This window comes from Rana temporaria, chromosome 7 (assembly GCF_905171775.1).
Source record: "Rana temporaria chromosome 7, aRanTem1.1, whole genome shotgun sequence".
NCBI lineage: Eukaryota > Metazoa > Chordata > Amphibia > Anura > Ranidae > Rana > Rana temporaria.
Window position 1 is genome coordinate 69,237,613 of NC_053495.1, and position 20,178 is coordinate 69,257,790.

The 20,178-nt window shown below is 44.4% G+C and overlaps 1 protein-coding gene across 2 annotated transcripts in view; it reads left to right on the forward strand.

Moving 5' to 3' along the window:
• Positions 1–20,178, forward strand: part of RANGAP1 (Ran GTPase activating protein 1) — a 218,029-nt gene that overhangs the window by 118,815 nt on the left and 79,036 nt on the right. For both annotated transcript variants that reach the window (XM_040359566.1, XM_040359567.1), the window contains exons 6-10: positions 3,378–3,512; positions 5,781–5,939; positions 6,053–6,166; positions 13,763–13,862; positions 13,944–14,028. In XM_040359566.1, coding sequence (XP_040215500.1) covers positions 3,378–3,512; positions 5,781–5,939; positions 6,053–6,166; positions 13,763–13,862; positions 13,944–14,028 — 593 coding nt within the window. The remainder of the gene's footprint in view (positions 1–3,377; positions 3,513–5,780; positions 5,940–6,052; positions 6,167–13,762; positions 13,863–13,943; positions 14,029–20,178) is intronic.

Consider the following 20,178-nt stretch of genomic DNA (forward strand, 5'->3'; position numbering starts at 1 on the left):
TGAGGCATGTTACTTACAGGCACAGTGAGGCATGTTACTTACAGGCACAGTGAGGCATGTTACTTACAGGCACAGTGAGGCATGTTACTTACAGGCACAGTGAGGCATGTTGCTTACAGGCACAGTGAGGCATGTTGCTTACAGGCACAGTGAGGCATGTTACTTACAGGCACAGTGAGGCATGTTACTTACAGGCACAGTGAGGCATGTTGCTTACAGGCACAGTGAGGCATGTTACTTACAGGCACAGTGAGGCATGTTACTTACAGGCACAGTGAGGCATGTTACTTACAGGCACAGTGAGGCATGTTGCAGATGGCACAGTGAGGCATGTTGCAGATGGCACAGTGAGGCATGTTGCAGATGGCACAGTGAGGCATGTTGCAGATGGCACAGTGAGGCATGTTGCAGATGACACAGTGAGGCATGTTGCAGATGACACAGTGTCGTCTTATACGCCGGCAAAAAAAAAGTCAGTTACTTTGCTGAGTAACTAATTACTTTGCCAATGAAGTAACTGAGTTACTAACTCAATTACTTTTTCAGACAAGTAATTTGTAACTGTAACTAATTACTTTTTTAAAGGAAGATGAGCAACACTGGTATTGACAGCTTTAGGATGCCTCCTGTATCGAGAAACTAGTCGCATGCATAGCCCAGGTGTGATTTTGGCCCATTCTTCCACACAAACAGTCTTCAAATCTTGATGGTTCCGTGGGGCTCTTCTATTGATTTAAGTCAGGTGATTGGCTGGACCATTCTAGCAGCTTTATTTCTTTTCTTTTATACCAATTGAGAGTTTTCTTGGCTTTGTGTTTGTGATAATTTTCTTGCTGAAATATCCACCCTTGTTTCATCGTCATCATCTTGGTCGATGGCTGCAATTTTTTTTTTTTTATCAATGTTGAAAAAGTCCCACACCATGAGGTTCCCACCTCCAAACTTCACTGTTGGTATGTTTTTTTTTTTTTTTTTGGGGGGGGGGTGGGGGGTGAGGTACAGTGCCATTTGACCTCTGAACATGGTGTCTATTATGGCATCCAAAGAGTTCAATTTTGGTCTCATCTGACCAGACTATATTCTCCCAGTGGTAAGGATTTAACCACTTCAGATCCGTAGGACGTCCTGGGACGTCCTGGACTTTGAGCGGTGATATCTGAATGATGCCTGCAGCTGCAGGCATCATTCAGATATCTCTGTCTTCAGCCGGCGATTCTGTGCACCAGAAGAACGATCAAAGCGGCGGTTCCGCCGCTCGATCGTTCTTCTAGGCAGCGGGAGGGGACGTCCTCCCGCCGCTAACCGGTGCTTCTCCGGGCTCTCCCGTGCCATCGGGGGCCCGGAGAGCGAATCGGCCGGCGCACGTTGCTGAACCATAGAGATGACTGGTGACCAGACGGTCACAGTCATCTCTATGACCGTCGGAGGGCCGGGCGCGACGTTATGACGTCACGCCCGGTACCCGGAAGTAAACAAAGCCGCAATCGCGGCTGTCGGCATGTAATCGGTGAAATGTTTTTCACAGATTTCATGCTTGTAAGCCTGTAGGAGAGATGTGGGGTCTTATTGACCCCACATCTCTCCATAAAGAGGACCTGTCACAGTGATTCCTATTACAAGGGATGTGTACATTCCTTGTAATAGGAATAAAAGTGATCAAAAAAAAAAAAATGTCAAAAAAAGTGTAAAAATGAAGTAAAAAAATAAAATAAAATAATAAAAAAAAAAATTTAAAACGCCCCTGTCCCGGTCGCTCGCAGAAGCGAACGCGCATGCAAGTCCCGCCCACATATGTAAACACCGTTCAAACCCCACATGTGAGGTATCATCGCGTGCGTTAGAGCGTGTGCAACAATTCTATCACTAGAGCTACTCTGTAACTCAAAAATAGTAACCTGTAAAAAAATTTAAAGCGTCGCCTATGGAGATTTTTAAGTACCGAAGTTTGGCGCCATTCCATGAGTGTGCGCAATTTTAAAGCGTGACATGTTGGGTATCTATTTACTCGGCGTAACATCGTCTTTCACATTATACAAAAAAATTGGGCTAACTTTACTGTTTTGTTATTTTTTAATTCATGAAACTGTTTTTTTCCCTAAAAAAAGGCGTTTGAAAAATTATTGCGCAAATACCGTGCGAGAAAAAAAGTTGCAATGACCGCCATTTTATTCCCTAGGGTGTCTGCTAAAAAAAAATATATAATGTTTGGGGGTTCTGATTAATTTTCTAGCAAAAAAATTGTGATTTTTACATAAAGGAGAACAGTGCCAAAATAGGCCCGGTAACGAAGTGGTTAAGTGCATCGCTAAGTAGCTAGTGATATATGTGATAATGCAAACATATAAGTGACAGTGCACAATTAAACATACATTATGACATTGCCTGCAAAGCAAGACTATTATACAACATAAACATATTGTGAACCTGAATATCCATTAAACTGCATCAAGAGATACTTGGATGAGTCCAAAGTGAAAAAAAAATGTCCAAAATTGGTGGCTATTTGGACTTCCAGCCAAGGATGACTGACAGAGGTGTATGCTCAATTCAGCAAGGAAACAATATTCACCATCAAATATGCTACCACCACCAGTGAAGGTAATCGGGTACTCTTACCAAATGGTGTGGGCTACCATCCAGCAGCATAGAGCCAAACAAGCAAAACTGATGGGGTCTTTAACATCACAGGAACCAGCATGTGGATTGTACAGCAGTGCAGATTTGACAATCAAGCTTTTAAGGGCCAACATCAAGAAAGCATAACGATCCAAGCTTAGCATATAGAGACTCATTGCTCCACCAGTCAACAGGAAGGCGTCATACAGGAAAAAAAGATTGCCACATAATAGCATAAAATCCCTGGCTAAAAATGTATTGAATACAGTATTATACTTGCATCAATGTAGATAAAAACTGGCCTTTGTATAATATGACCAAAAGGAGAAGAACACAGTGTTGTGGAGCCAGCGTGGTACATCCCAATGTTTCATCTACCAAGACATCACCCAAGTATAATACTTTATTTAATACATTTTTAGCGAAGGATTTTATGCTATGTGGTGATTTTTTTTTTATGTATGACTCCTTCCTGTTGACTGGTGGAGCCTATGAGTCTCTATATGCTAAACTTGGATGGTTATGCTTTCTTGATGTTGGTCCCTGAAAGCTTGCATCCACCTAGGTAAGTATAAATAAAATAAAAAAGAAAGCCTTACTTCTCTTTTAAACATGGAATTCTACTTTAACGGTATGGCTGGTGTATAGAATTTTGAAACTAGGTTATTCTGCGTGGATAGTTCAGAAATTAGGGTCTTTGCTTCTGTGAATTATATTCATAATGTATTTTAAATGTGTTTTGTTTGCCATGCTTCTTTCAGATTCTTGCTACTGCCCTTATAGAATGCCACAAAAAATCAAGTTCACTTGGCAAACCATTGGCTTTAAAAGTGTTTGTTGCTGGAAGAAATCGTTTAGAAAATGATGGGGCTACTGCTCTAGCAGATGCATTTCGGGTATGCTCCATTTACATAGTAAAGATTACATTTGTTTACTAGCTTATGGGCCTGTGTCGACTGGCTTTTTTTTTTAACGTTGGAACTGCTTTTCTTGCAAGCCATAGGAAATGCAAAGAAAATAAAATATACGTGAAGAAGTGCAGTGCAGCCAAATACACAAAAAATACAAAGTAATCAATAAATATACATATTTCAATAGAAAATCAATACATACCTGTATAAGTCTGTGCATTACATACATGTCCATGTACCATCATTTCCTTGTGCTTGTTAACCACAAGTTTAAATTACACCATCTCCACCAAATCATTATATAAATTAACATTTTGAAAAAAAAAACACCAATGTTTTTTACTTTCGGCTATAAAACACCCAATATCAAAAAAATATTGAATTTCTTCATTAATTTAGGCCAAAATATATTTTGCTACATGTCTTTGGTAAAAAAAAATCCCAGTAAGTGTATATTGGTTTACATAAAAGTTCTAGCGTCTACAAACTTTGGTATATATACTGAAATTTTTGTTTACTTTTTAAAATTAGTAATGGCGGCGGTCAGTGACTGGGGCAATCTTGACACTAATGCCGCGTAAAAAAAACGTCATTTTTAAAAACGTCATTTAAAATGACCCTGTGTGGGGAAAACGTCGTTTTATGTCTTCTGAAAAAAAATTCGAACATACTTAAATTTTTTATGTCGTTTTTCAAAATGTCGTTTTTTGTGTCATAAAAAATGATCGTGTGTGGGCTAAAACGACGTTTTAAACAACGTTTTAAACCCGCGCATGCTCAGAAGCAAGTTATGAGACGGGAGCTTGAATGGAACAGAGTGCCGTCGTACGTGTTGTACGTAACCGCGCTTTGCTAGAGCATTTTGAAAAAAATGATGGTGTGTAGGCGTCGTTTTTTAAAATGAAGTTTGAAAAACGTCATTTTGTTTCATGATAAAAAACTTCGTTTTATTTCATCACAATAAACGACCGTGTGTACGTGGCATTACTGACACTTTTTGGGACCTGACTTACTGATATCACCAGTTACACTAATACAGTGATCAGTGCTAAAATTATACACTGTCACTGTATAATGAGCCTGGCTAGGAAGGGGTAACATCTTTGGGTAATCAAGGGGTTAACTGTGTGCCAAACAAGTGTTGATGTATGTAGAATGTGCTGCTTTTTACTTCTAATCTATTTGTTTATTTTCTCTGCTTTGCAGGGAAAAGAAACAAAACAATTGTTCACTCTTTTTTTTTTTCAGAGCCCTGTGTGATTTTTTTTTTTTTTTTTTTTTCAACCCAGGGCTCTAGGCTGTGATATGAAATGGCCCATCAGCAAGTCCCAGCCATGAATCATTGGCTGGTATCTGCTGACAAACTTCCACTGTGTCAAATTACAGCGGAGTAGGCGGGCGAGGGAGCGCGCCCCAACCCGAACGCCACTTTTGGCGCACGAGTATGTTATTGTGCCCGTACGGGCAACCCTGTCACAGTAAATATACTACCGCTGCGGGTCTGGAAGCAGTCAATACATAGGTATTGCCTCCTTAAAGGAAAACCATTGGTATATCCATGCATGTATATAACCAAATGATCAGAGAGGCAAATACCACTCCGGATGAGATATTCCTTTTTAACTACTTCTCTGTGCAAGCAGGTGCCTGGCCGGTGACCCAGACAGTCCAGATGTATACAGAGGTTGACAGCACTCCAATCACCAAAAATGTGAGCTTTATTGAAAAAAATCTAAGCACAAACACATCACAGATCCGAGATACAGGATGACGGCAATGATGGGTACCGCGTTTCACGCAGAATGCGATTACTCATAAGCCAGTATGAAACCACTTACTGCTGGCTTTGGGTGTTTGACGTCACATGGCCCTGCCAGTGATGCGTTTCTTCATATGACTTCTTCAAAGGAGAAAAAAGCCGGTGTTATTTGGTTGCACTGCACTTTTTTACATATATATTATTTTGCTGATGACATGGCAGTGATTTAACGTCAACACATACAGTATTTTATACATAATTGCATACAAAGGTAGGTTGACGTAGCTTGAAAAGCATATCAGACGTCAAAAGCTGCATATGCCTTTGAACTCAGCTCAAACGCTTTTCAAACTAATTTTAAATGCAGGCAGAATGCTCTTGACAGCAGGCTGCACTTTCCCATCAACACAAGTCCAAAGCCTGTCGACACAGGACCTAAATACATTCCAATATATTTTTTTTCTATATTTACCTTCATTTGGTTATGTTTGCAGCTAATTGGCACCCTGGAAGAAGTACATATGCCTCAAAATGGCATTAATCATCCTGGAATCACTGCATTGGCTGAAGCTTTTAAATCCAACCCATTAATGAAAGTTATCAACCTTAATGATAATACATTTACAGACAAAGGAGGCATTGCTATGGCCGAGGTAGATAACTCTCTATCTCTCAAATTCATAACATTTTCTGTTGTATTTTGCTGTTGGGTGTTTTTTTTCTTTTGTAATTGTTCATTTTGCAGTAATGTGTGTGGTTTTCATAGGCTTTGAAGACACTAAGACAAGTGGAGCATATCAATTTTGGTGACTGTTTGGTGCGATCTAAGGGAGCATTAGCTATTGCATCTGCACTGAAAGGAGGATTACATAAATTGAAGGTAGGTTTTTCACAACGGTTGACCTTTTGTATTTTCTAGTAGCAAAATATTGATGCTGGTGGTGCATACACAATAACTGGTGCAGATACAGAGTGGTTGCATGTTAAGCCCCCATCGGGCAGCACAGTGGTGTAGTGGTTAGCACTTCCCCTAGCAGCAAACGGGGTCGCTGGTTCGAATCACGACCACTACACCATCTGCCTAGACTTTGTATGTTCTCCCTGTGCCTGCATGGGTTTCCTCCTACCCTCTAAAGACATGCTGGTAAGTTAATTGGCTCTGGTCTAAATTGACCCTAGTATATGTATGAATGTGTTTTGGGGACCTTGGGTTGTAAGTAGGGATGCATCGATATATCAGTGGCCGATACATATCGTCCGAAAACAGCTGTTTTGGGGACATGCCGAAACAGCTTTAAAATTGACGATAATGAATAGTGGCTGCAGAGCGGTAAAACACATATTGAAATTGTCTCAGCTCTGCTCGCACACAGCCCCCGCCTGCTCCTAACCACTCTGTGATAAACAGAATGCCGGTCTAATGCTGAGATGTGTGGGGTTAGGAGGAGGCGGGGGTGTGTGCGAGCAGAGCGGAGACAGTTTCAGCATACGGGCGGCGGTGAGTTGCTTTCTTTTCTAGCAGCCATCCGTCCCCCTGTCCCCCCACATCACATACCTCCCTCCGGCTGGCTATATCTTCAGCACTCTATACTTATACACCTTCTGAGGTTTTGTTTGTGCCAATTTGGCTGTTTCAAGACTCATCCACTCAGTTATCTTCTTTTTTTTTTTTTTCTCGGTTTATCAGTTAAAATGACAGCTATAGTGAGGTATTCACTGAAGTTAGGTTTAATAGGCTCAGAAGTCCTTCTAAACCTCAGAAAATGACAGTGGTTCTAAATTCTTATATGAACAAACCCCCTAAGAGCAGCAGAACTCTGATAGACAAAATTAGTACATTTACAATTTGAGTGGGTTCAGAAATAATAGGGTAAGGTCAACATCCTTTTTTGTTCTCTTTAAAGTGGAGGTTCACCCAAAAAATCTATTTTTAGCAGTAGATTGGGCCTAATTACGGGAAGCAGAATCAGGTGTTTTGATTAAAACCAATGCAGTACTTACCTTTTTTTAAATAGATGTTCTCCCGCCGCTTCCGGGTATGGGCTGCGGGACTGGGCGTTCCTATTTGATTGACAGCCTTCCGACCGTCGCATACAGAGCGTCACCAGTTTCTGAAAGTAGCCGAACGTCGGTGCGCAGGCGCACCGACGTTCGGCAACTCGTGACGCACTGTATGCGACCGTCGGAAGGCTGTCAATCAAATAGGAACGCCCAGTCCCGAAGACCATACCCGGAAGTGGCGGGAGAACATCTATCTCAAAAAAGGTAAGTACTGCATTGATTTTAATCAAAACACCCGATTCTGCTTCCCGTAATTAGGCCCAATCTATTGTTACATTTTCTTTTTCGGGTTAACTCCCGCTTTAAATGCTAGGGATAAACGTTTAACTTTATTGGGTGCAAAGCAGACTTCTGCCTCCTTCAACTGTGGAAGAACCTCTCTCCTCATTGGCTCACTGGCTGTGATTGACAGTAGCGCCCCCCCCCCCCCCCCCCCGTTCTCCTCTGGCCCTGTGTTCTCTTCTGACGCCCCTGTCGTCCTCCGTCCCCCCGCAGCCGACTTCCCTGCTCTCCGACCCACTGGGAAACTGTCAGGAATTGGACACAGTGAGCGAGGTTGCTCCTGTGTCCTGTGACAACTGAGCAGAGTAAACTGTGTTTACTCTGCTCAGTTTATGAATGAACAGGAGCCTCCTGTTCATTCATCTTTATTGCTGAGCAAGAGACTGGGGAATGTGTCCTCGGTCCCTTTGTCTGTCTCTGTTTAGACCCCTGACAAAAAAAAAAAGTGTAAAAAAATAAAATAAACTACTGACACCACTCTCCCCTGCCCTACCAACACTGTGTCCACTGCCCCAACCACCTCCCCCAAAAAGCATTGTAATTTTGTATCTTTTTTTAACAAATTGAATTGTTAAAAAAAAAAAAAAAAATTATTAAAAATAAAAAAAAGACTGACACCGTCCACTGCCACATACCACCAACCCCCCTTTCCCAGAAGCACTGCGAAAGAATATTGAAAAAGTGATCTAAAAAATATGTGAAGTGGGGGTTGTGGACGCAAAGCCTTGAAATTCGTTTTTGCAGGTTGGGATGTCTGGGATGGAGCTGTCGCACTCGGCACATGAGAGTGGCCCAGGTAGAGTTGCCACCTCATCCCTTTAAACCCAGTACACATATTATTTACACAGGTTCTGAGGCTAATTGAATGCAGGGTAATGCACTAAGTGAGTTTAGTTACCACCAGTTTAATTCAGCTGGTGCTCCAGTTTTTTTAAGGGGGGGTGGGGGGGCGCAAACAAACTGAAAAAAAAAAATACTGCCAGTTTTCCCCATCAAATGCTGCCAGTTTGCCCACCCCCCGCATAGCACTTACCTGTCTCGGGTCAGCGCCTTTTCTCCATCTGTGTGTGTGTGTGTGTGTGGTAGCTCAGCAGACCAGTCTGCGAACAAGCTGTTGGGTGGTGGCAGGCTATCGTTTATTGTGTGTCTGGTGTGTGGGTACAGTGGGAAGAGTGATTAACACCGGGGTTCAAGCTTGCAGGTTAGCTGTAGGAATCCTAGAAGTGTGTAGTAATTGCTAGACTGCGCCCCAACCCTTAGAGTGCACCAGATTGTATGTAAAATTCGTATCTGCCTGTGTGTGGTCAGCTAGCTGGATTGGAGTGGAGTCTCTCTCTAGTGGTGGCCTAAGGTAGTGCGGGCTGTGAAAAAAACACAACCAGTCTTCCATACTCAGTAGAAGTCCCCCCTTATTCCCTTAGTTCCTCATATACACCAGTCACGTAACGCACATCGCGGATAGCTAGTCGCCATTGGCAGGTGGAATTGTGACAAGTGTGCCCACTGGCTCTAATCAGGAAGCCTATTAGAGCCGACTGCTCTAATCAGGCACTTCCAAAACACCCCCACCGCTGTAAGGGCTCTTTCACATGGGCGGATCGTTCAGGTCCGCCTGCCAGTTTTTTAGGCGGACCTGAGCGGGCGCTCCATGCTTCTCTATGGAGCCACGAATGTCAGCGGTGACATGCCCGCTAACATCCGATTTGTCAAAGTGTAAAGGAGCAAAACCCTATTTTCCATCCGTCTGGGAGATCTGATTGGGTGACAACGGACTCTACGGTCCGTCGTCATCCGATCCCCCATAGGGGAGAGCGGCGCTCTGACAGGTCGGCAGAGACCGACCTGTCATCTGCCGGCTCAGCGGGGATCAACGGAGGGATCCCCGCTGAGCAAAGCGGAGCCCGAAAACGGTCTGTTCCATGTGAAAGAGCCCTAATTCGGATGACTGGCGCTCGACAAGGGCCGAACACATGAATAGTGGGCGGCAGCGGCGACAATAGATTCATGCAATACATGAATCTATCTATTGTTGATTGACAGGTGCAGGAGAGAGGGGGCGGCGCTCCTGCACCCACTATGGACGTACCGCCACTGATTACCACCTTAATCAGCCAAAGAACCTGTGTAATTATTATGTGTTTGGGTTTTAAAGGGATGAGGTGGCAACCCTAGGCCCAGGGGGCAATTGCATCCCTGGCCCAGTCCGCCCCTGCTCATAAGACTCCCAGTATCCCATATCTGTTAAAACATAAAATCAGTTTCTGACTTCTCGTGTTAGTATAAAAATGTAGTCTTTGCAGTCATTGGCCCAGATTCAAGAAGCACTTGCGCCCGCGCAACCATAGGTTACACAGCGCAAGTGCTTACTTGCTCCGGTGTAACGAGTGCTCCTGATTCAGGAACCTCGTTACACCGACTGCAGGCTAAAATCTGCGCGGCATAAGGCTCTTATGCCTCGCAGATTTTAGGCTGCATTCTTGTGGGGGCCGCTAGGGGACGCTCCCATTGTGTATCAGCGTGTAGTATGCAAATTGCATACTACCACTGATTCACAAGCTCGCGCAAGCCAGGTACGGAGTTTCCGTACGGCTACTTTTAGCGCAAGGCTGCCCCTTCTAATAGTAGGGGCAGCCAATGCTAAAGTATAGCCGGCCTTCCCGCGCCGTGAAATTTGAATTTCACGGCGTTTGCGTAAGTGAAACGTGAATGGCGCTGGACGCCATATGTTCACTTAGAAGCAAATGACGTCCTTGCGACGTCATTTGCCGCAATGCACGTCGGGAAAGTTTCCCGACGGGGGATGCGCTGTACGCTCGGCGCGGGAGCGCGCCTAATTTAAATGATTCCCGCCCCCGGCGGGATCATTTAACTTGCGCGCGCTTACGCCGGGCAAATTTGCCGGCGCGCCCTCGCAAGTCACGGAGCTACTGCAATCGAGGGCAGCGCAAAATATTTGCGGGGGCGCAGGGCAAAATCGTTGCCCTGCTTCCCCGCAAATATCGCGCAATTCAACTTGAATCTGGGCCATTGTCTTTAATGCAAATCTTATACCTTCACTTATGATGTTTGCTGTCATGCAGCTTATGAAACATGTCTATCTGTATTGTTGATTGTTTATTTCAGCATGCCGCTTCAGAGAAATGAGGTATATATGTTATCCCAAAATGGGATGGAGCATGGGACTATACGAATACTATTGGATAGTTCTAGGACCACAGAGACCGTACACCGGAAACAGTTAATAGATAAAAATATTTTTTAATTTAACACATTATATACATACAAAAAATGAATAAAATAAAATCTAATATTGAGTTTCACCAATAGTTGATTGTTGAATTATATACAGTGGGGTGTCCAACATGTTTCGCCCATTCGGGCTTCCTCAGGGACATATGCACATGTGTATATATATACTGATTTCAATCTCCTCGGTGACCTTCTCTCACAGACCACAAAGAGCGCAGATATAGAACCCCCCAGGGTAGGCAACTGGATCAAGGACAGAAAGCACGTAGTGCTAGTCAATCATGTATTGCTATGGTTGAGCGTATATCAAATGAAGGGAAGCCGTGGAAGTGCTGGCAGGCAATGCAAAGATTATGCACCGCAACTGCAGGTTAGAACTTAAAGTGTTTGCTTGTAAAGCACACAGATAGAGGGCAATGAACCCAATTAGGCTATGTAATGAACACAGCCGGTGCAGATGGGATGTCTGTCATGCAGTTAAACAACGTGTGGGCTTCCCGGTGGCCTGAGCCTTCAGAGAAATGAGGTGTGTTTCTCATTACTTAAAGTTGTTGTAAGACCCCTTTCACACTTATGCGACCTGAGAGTAACGTGATTTTGCCACAACTTTGACGTGATTTTGATGTCACTTGAACCAATGCCTGTGTAATCTTGAGGTCTATGGACCTCAAGTCGCATCAAAGTCAGACAAAAGTAGTGCAGGGACTACTTTGAAGTCGCACAGATATGAATGGTACTCATTGGAATACTTGTCATGCGACTTGGCAGTGCCAAGTCGCATAAGTGTGAAAGCAGCGATGTCTGTAGTGTTAACTTATCTCTCTACAAAGCTCTAAGGCCCCGTACACACGAGAGGATCTATCCGCTGGAATTTATCTGCGGATCAGTTCCAGCGGATAGATCCGCTGGTGTGTACAACCCAGCGGATCTTTTTCCGCAGATTTTTTTCGGGCCGACCGATTTCCAGCAGATAAAAATTTCTTAGCATGCTAAGAAATCTATCCGCTGGAATCGGCTTCAGCGGATCGATACGGTGGTCTGTACAGACTCACCGGATCGATCCGTCCGATTCCCTCCCTCGCATGCGTCGTAATGATTCGACGCATGCGTGGACATCCTTATATGACAGCGTCGCGCACGTCGCCGCATCATCACAGATAAACAAGTGAAACCTATTCTGGATGATTTGTTTCATCTGTGTATCATCTGAGACTGTTCACTTTGCTGGGTATGCCATGTTTCCCCAAAAGTAAGACCTACCTAGATTTTTGGAAAGGGCTGCAATATAAGCCCTACCCCGAAAATAAGCCCTAGTTGAAAGTGGTTGGGAAAAAGGTAGAATCCACTGTCTTATTGTAGTACACAATTTAAAAGTGTGTGCCTCTGCAATACAATCGTATTGCATACCCTCGGTACAATGGCGCTCAGCTGATCTCTTCTTCTCTTGTCATGGCTGTCAGTGGGGGATCTCTGCCCCCTCCATTTGCAGGCACTTGGCTCCGTTGCTCTCCTTGTCTCCCGGGTGTCAGTGTGGGATCTCGGCCCCCCTTTCCTCTGCAGTGCCCAGAGTTGTGAAAAGGCAGCTCAGGCAGGCCATGGAAGCGCCAAGTTGCAGTGCTATAAGAAGGTGTTTTTTACTACAGAAACACACACCCTCTACACAATCCTGTAATAGAGAGGATTCCAGCATTTTACAGGCACTTTTACTCTGTTGGGATTCCTGGCATGCAAGCCCTACCCCGAAAATAAACCCTACTGTGTTTTTGGTTGCTAAAATTATTATAAGACCCTGGCTTATTTTTGGGGAAACACGTTGTGTGTGAAGGTTTACAACCACTTTAACCACTAAACCCCCGGACCATATTGCTGCCCAAAGACCAGAGCACTTTTTGCGATTCGGCACTACATCGCTTTAACTGACAATTGCGCGGTCGTGCGACGTGGCTCCCAAACAAAATTGGCGTCCTTTTTCCCCCACAAATAGAGCTTTCTTTTGGTGGTATTTGATCACCTCTGCGGTTTTTAGTTTTTGCGCTATAAACAAAAATAAAGCGACAATTTTGAAAAAAAAATTTTTTTACTTTTTGCTATAATAAATATCCCCCACACATATATAAAAACAATTATTTTTTCCTCAGTTTAGGCCGATAAGTATTCTTCTACATATTTTTCGTTAAAAAAAAAAATCTCAATAAGCGTTTATTGATTGATTTGCGCAAAAGTTATAGCGTTTACAAAATAGGGGGTATTTTTATGGCATTTTTTGTAATATTTTTTTTTACTAGTAATGGCGGCGATCAGCGTTTTTTTTTTTTTTTGGTACTACGACATTATGGCGGACACTTCGGACACTTTTGACACATTTTGGGACCATTGGCATTTTTATAGCGATCAGTGCTATAAAAATACATTAGATTACTATAAAAATGCCACTGGCAGTCAAGGGGTTAACACTAGGGGGCGGGGAAGGGGTTAAGTATGTTCCCTGGGTGTGTTCTAACTGTAGGGGGGGTGGCCTCACTAGGGGAAATTACTGATCTTCTGTTCATACACTGTATGAACAGAAGATCAGCATTTCTCACCCTGTCAGGTCCCGATCCCCGCTCTGTAATGAGCGATCGCGTGTGCCCGGCGGCGATCGTGCCCGCCGGGCACGCGCAAGGGAGTTATACTACGGGCTCTCGCGCAGGGGAGCCGACTTGCCGTCGTAAAAGGACGGTGGGCGGTCGGCAAGTAGTTAAAGGAAGGACAAGTACATAAATGCTTTCTTGTCTCTGAATCCTGAGTCGGACATACCTCAGTCATTGCTCTGTTTCCCACATGTTGGTGCAGTTGCCTTTTTATAGTCTGTTTACATTTTGATTCGATTTTTTCTCTTTGTTAGGAACTTAACCTCTCCTTCTGTGAGATTAAGCGTGATGCAGCACTCACGTTGGCAGAATCTGTCGAAGACAAATCTGAGTTGGAAAGATTGGATTTAAATGGTAAATTTTGTTGTCCTTTTTAAAAATATATGTTTTAATGTTTTTATCTGATTGTAACTCCATTGTATATTTGTGTCGCAGGAAACAATTTTGGAGAGGAAGGGTGTGAACATATTCAGGAAATTCTTGATGGCTTCAACATGGCCTCTGTTTTGGGATCACTGAGGTAGGGAGAATTAAGTCTTTGTCTGTGTTCTAACCTCTTGAAAATGGTCACACGTTGAATATTTGTTAATCATTAAAGTGTAAGTCCAGCCTAACGCTAAAATCCCTGCATCTGCAGACATCCACGATCTAACACTAACCTATGTAGCCCTGTAAAAAAAGAAATAAGGTGTATATATACTGATTTCTTCCTCACAGGGCTAGATAGGTTAGTTTTAGATCGTGGCTGTCTGTAGATGCAGGGATTTTAGTGTTGGGGTGGACTTCTACTTTAAGTGCTAGTTCACACCAGACGCAGTTCCGTTCAGCTCCGTGTTTTTTTCTGCACTAAAAATGCATGTCTAGTATTTTCCATGTATTCCAATGGCTCTAGTTCACACCAGTGCAGTCAGTTTCTGGTGCAGTAACTGACCGTAACTGACTGTATTGGTGCAGAAAAAAAAACTGCATCTGGTGTGAACTGGCCCCTCAATAATGTTTTTTTCTTCCTCTTGGCATTGTAGGGCTATTGATTTAAAATGGAGTCCCGCCCAAAAATGGAACTTATGCTTTCCGGATTCCCGGAGGGGATTTTCAGAGGGGAGGGGGGAGACACACAGGTCCCAGAACTCCGCTTTAACCAATATATTTTATGTTTGCCTGTCTTTATGGTAAAGGTCAGAGTGGCTGCCCTTTAAGCTTAACTCTATTATTCAAATTCATGGATTTCTGTAAACTAAGGAAGGTTATATTGAAAACAATAAAAAGGAAATACAATTTCTAGCAAAGCTTTTATAGTATGAGGATATTTTTCTCTTTTTTTTTCATAAAAACTTTTTCTATATTATTATCTAGGGTTGTCCCCATACCGATACTAGTATCGGTATCGGGACCGATACTGAGCATTTGCGCGAGTACTTGTACTCGCGCAAATGCTCCCGATGCTTCACAGATACTTTTTTTGTTTTTTCACCTGGCCGAGAGCGGGCGTCTAGCAGGCGGAGGGCGGACTGAAAGGGGCGGAGAGCGGGCTGAGAGGGGGTGGCTAGCATGCAGAGGGCAGACTTGAAAGGGGCAGAGAACAGACTGAGTGGGCGGAGAGGGGGCGGCTAGCAGGTGGAGAGCGGACTGAGGAGGCGGAGAGCAGAGCAGTCCTCCGGTATGTAAAACATGCTACTACATACCACTAATGGAGGAGAGCTGCTGCTGCTGCCGCTGCCGCCATCCAGTTCATCAGCGCTCGGGGAACATACATAACGGCTTTCATTTGAATAGCTGTGTGTTCCCCGCCGCGCATCGTCATAAATAGCCCCTCCCTCTTGTCCGGGGACTTTGATAGAGAGATAACCCGTCCCAGGATTGGACAGGTGATCTGTCTATCAAAGGGCATGGGCAAGGTGGAGGGGCTATATATGACCCACTGCGGGGAACACACAGCTATTTAAATGAAAGCTGTTATGTATGTTCCCTGAGCGCTGATGAACTAGACGCAGAGGCTACAGCAGTGACCAGCAGCAGGTCAGCTTCAATCATATTTATATTAGGCCTAACTTTATCTATGGGAACAGGACAATGTGAGTGATATAATGTAATGTTTACATTGCACATCTTTCTTCCACTTTTGTTTTCACTTTTATTTTTCTTTCAAACAATGCAGCAGTGTGCCAGGGAGAACGGATAGCCAGGAACAAGCAAAATGCTGTGCTTTGGGAAACCCCCAAAGCAAAAACTTCAAATTACCACTAATAAATCAAAAGGGGGGGCAGCTATTTTCTTGCAGTTAATCAGTGTGCCATAACTCATCCATCAGGGTTCATTGGGCAAATGATTTTCACAGCAGATGCAGTGTCAGTCAGAATCGTTCATGCCCTGTAAGACCAGAGCCTGACTAAGCTGTCATTCGCTGTGCAACGTTTCCATACTGGATTGGACTATTTCTCATTTAAATCAATATTCACATGTGTCAACAGGAGGGTTTTTACAAAGGTATTGAGTGCTAATCCAATTGACTGTAATTCTCTGCTGATTCAGGAGAAGCACTAATGAATGTGATTGTGGGGAATAGGCTGGTGCAAACTGAGCAACAAAAATGTAATTTTTGGTAAAATACTCCCAATAGAAAATCACGTCTAAAGGGGATGCAGGCCCAGCAGCTTTCCTATTTAGTGCCCTGCAGGTGCTGTGCATTTGGGGACACACGGCTGCATTTGGGGACCCATGGACACATTTTTAACCGCTTCCATACCGGGCACTTACGCACCTTCCTGCCCAAGCCAATTTTCAGCTTTCAGCACTGTCGTACTTTGAATGACAATTGCGCGGTCGTGCTACACTGTACCCAAACAATTTTTTTATCATTTTGTTCCCACAAATAGAGCTTTCTTTTGGTGGTATTTGATCACCTCTGCGGTTTTTATTTTTTGCGCTATAAACAAAAGAAGAGCGACCATTTATAAAAACACTATTTTTTACTTTTTTATTTAATAAATATCACAATTTTTTTTTAAACTTTTTTTTCCCTCAGTTTAGGCCGATACGTATTCTTCTACATATTTTTGGTAAACAAAATCGCAATAATCATATATTGATTGGTTTGCGCAAAAGTTATAGCGTCTACAAAATAGGTGATAGATTTATGGCATTTTTATTTTATTCATTTTTTTACTAGTATTGGCGGCGATTTGCGATTTTTTTACTGTCACCGTGACATTGCGGCAAACACATTGGACACTTTTGACACGTTTTTGGGACCATTCACATTTATACAGCGATTAATGCTATAAATATGCATTGATTACTGTGTAAATGTGACTGGCAGGGAAGCGGTTAACCACTAGGGGGCGTTGAAGGGGTTAATATGTGTCCCTAAGGTGTGTTATAACTGTAGGGGGGAGGGGACTCTCAAGGGGAGGAGACCGATGTGTGTTCCTCTGTACTGGGAACACACATTGATCTCCTCACCGCTGACAGGAGGTGGATCTGTGTGTTTGCAATTGCGGCCGCCGGGCACCCGCGCCGGGTCACGAGCGTCGCCGCGGGCGGCGCGCGCCCTAGATTGCCGGGAACGCAGGACGTCATATGACGTCCACCCGGATCTAGGAGGGGTTCCTGCCGCCGTCATTTCACAATGAGGCGGTAGGGAAGTGGTTAAAAAAGTATCGGTAATCGGTATCGGCGAGTACATGAAAAAAAGTATCGGTACTTGTACTCGGTCCTAAAAAAAGTGGTATCGGGACAACCCTAATATTATCCATTGAGGGGCCAGCCTGTTGTGGCTACAACTCCTCCTACACCACACTTGCTTAGTTTTGCCAAATGTCCTTAAGATAATGGATATTTGGTTCTTTGCTTTATTTTTTCTACTGTTAACAGCTACTAGTAGTTTTTAGCCTGGATTTTGGGAAGTCCTTAAAGCGGATGTGCCGTGGGAAAAAAATATTAAAAGCCAGCAGCTACAAATACTGCAGCTGCTGACTTTTAATATTAGGACACTTACCTGTCCTGGAGTCCAGCGCCGATCACAGCAGAGGACGAGCGATCGCTCGTCTCTCTGCTGCTCCCCCCCGCCATCCACGCTGAGGGAACCAGGAAGTGAAGCGCTGCGGCTTCACTGCCCGGTTCCCTACGGCGCGAGTCGCGCCGCGCCCGCCGATTGGCTCCCGCTGTGTGCTGGGAGCTGAGTGTTCCCAGCACACAACGGGGGGGCGACGGGATGTGACGGAATGCCCGTCTTTTGCCCGTGAATGCCGGGCCGGAAGTGGGTGCAAATACCTGTCATTAGACAGGTATCTGCACCCCCCTCCCCCCTGAAAGGTGTCAAATGTGACACTGGAGGGGGGGAGGGTTCCGATCAGCGGGACTCCACTTTAGGGTGCAGAACCGCTTTAAGTCTCTTTGGTTAGCCAACAAGTGCGGGTTTTCCTAATTTATTAGGCCCCGTACTCACGACCAAACATGTCTGCTGAAACTGGCCCGCAGGCCAGTTTCAGCAGACATGTTTGGTCGTGTGTGGGCGCGAGCGGGCCGAATTCCAGCAAACATTTGCCCGCCGGGCCTTTTCCCAGCAGACAAATATTCCTGGACTTGTTTTAAAACAGTCCGCTGGAATTCGGCCCGCTCGGACATGTACGGTCGTCAGTACAGACCTACCGTACATGTCCAGGCGCCCGCCGTCCCTCGCATGCGTCGAATGACTTCGACGCATGCGTGGAAGCATTTTAAAGGCGGGCCGCCCACGTCGCCGCGTCATTGTCGCGGCGACACCGCGTCATCGACGCGGCGACACCGCGGACACGCCCCGCGTATTGTTTACGCGCGGACTTCTGTACGATGGTGTGTACAACCATCGTACAGAAGCCCTCTGGCAGACATGTATGGTGGAAACGGTCCGACGGACCGCTTTCACCATACATGTTTGCTCGTGAGTACCCGGCCTTAAAGGTGTTCTATGGTTACAGTATAAACATTTTAATTTTAGAACATCAGCATTATGATGGCTATACAAACAATAGTTATTTTTGACCATCCAATATAAGCTCATTTGAAAAATGTAATTTCATCTTGTGAGTTCTGCCCGTCTGCTGGTCATCTCTTTCCATAACTTTCTGAATTTCCTGCTTCTCCTCTGCTGTTTAATTTGAATTTCTAATGACTTTTATATACCATGGTACTTTACTGCCTGCAAGCAGTGAATCATGTACTGACTCTGCCACATGGAAATCCCCTTTTCAGCATCTCTGTTTTTTAGAAGGCAGGCTCTGTGGAATGTTTGACACAGCAGTGCCTACTCACAGGGCATAGTAAATATATGTCAAATAATTCAAGGAAGCAAATATGTGGGGTTCTGCCCAAAGTAAGTTTGCAAACCAAGATCATTCAGACGAATAGTAATAAGATAAAATATTTGAATTACTCTGTGAAAATGAATATGATTTTACATTTTGACCATAAATATGCTTATAAAGAGAAGTATGGGTTTTATTTTTTAAGAATCATACTTACCTAGCTGGATGCAGCATTGATCCCCCTGCCGGCTCTAACACTGAGAACCGAGCGATCAAACACAACTAATCGCTCGGTTCTCACAACTCCCTGAGCAGAGAGCTGGTGAATGTCAGTCACCACTGTCTGCACTTCCCCCCTCCTCGATCACTGGAGCGCTGGACTGTGGATGCTGGAGGGCCGGTCGGTTAAGCCTCTCAGCAGCTCCCTGGGAGGCTGAACCGGGTGCCAGTCCAGACATCTTGGGAGGATCCTGACCACATGGTTGCGATCTTGCCTGAGCCTGGACCGGCTCTATGGCGTCAGCCGACAGCGGGCTTCAAACAAATAGTGAAAGATATGGCCTAATTCCACTATCTCGGCGCTATGGAGCTCAAGGTATTCACAACAGTGCAGATATAAATCAATATCAATAAACTTTAGACATTGATCAAGCAGCCGCTTAAAAAATAAACCAACAATAAAAAGTAAGATAAAATCACATGGAACTTCATCAAATGATACAGCAGCGCTAGTAGTCACTTAAATCATGAATGTGACCACTCTTTTGCATGAGTAATAATACAAAAAGCAAGAAAGTTCTCCAAAAGTCAGAGGGTGAGCCAAAGTTCAGTGGGAAAGGTGTTCCTAAACTAATGTTCAGCTCTCCGCAGCTGGTGACATCACACGTGAAAGATACACCCGTCAAATGTCTCCCGTGCCAATCTCCCCCCAAGGGGATCTACTCACCAGAGGGTGGAATTTTATAAGGCTCTGAACAATCACTCCATACGATCGTCTCCAACTCCTGGAATCTGCAATCTGACCAGCGTGTTGTGTTTCCTAATGACCACCAGGTGTCAAGATACACAAAAGACTTGATAGTGTGATATCGTTTGTTAAGGCTTTATTACACAGGCTGTGCCAATGCACTTAAAAATAACAGCATTCACTTGCTTTAAAATAATAAAATTACAAGACAACACTCAGGCTGGTCCAGGGCTAACAGTGGGGTTACTTCACTGGTGCTAGTCAGCGTCCACCGCCAGCACACACCGCTCTGTCTCCACACACTAAAGCACACATGAAACACAGCGCAGAGAGTGTTGCTTCCTGTGTGTCGTGAGGTCACTTGCCCTGACGTTTCGTCCTTCCGACTTCCTCTGAGGGCGTGGCCTCTCGACAAGACAAC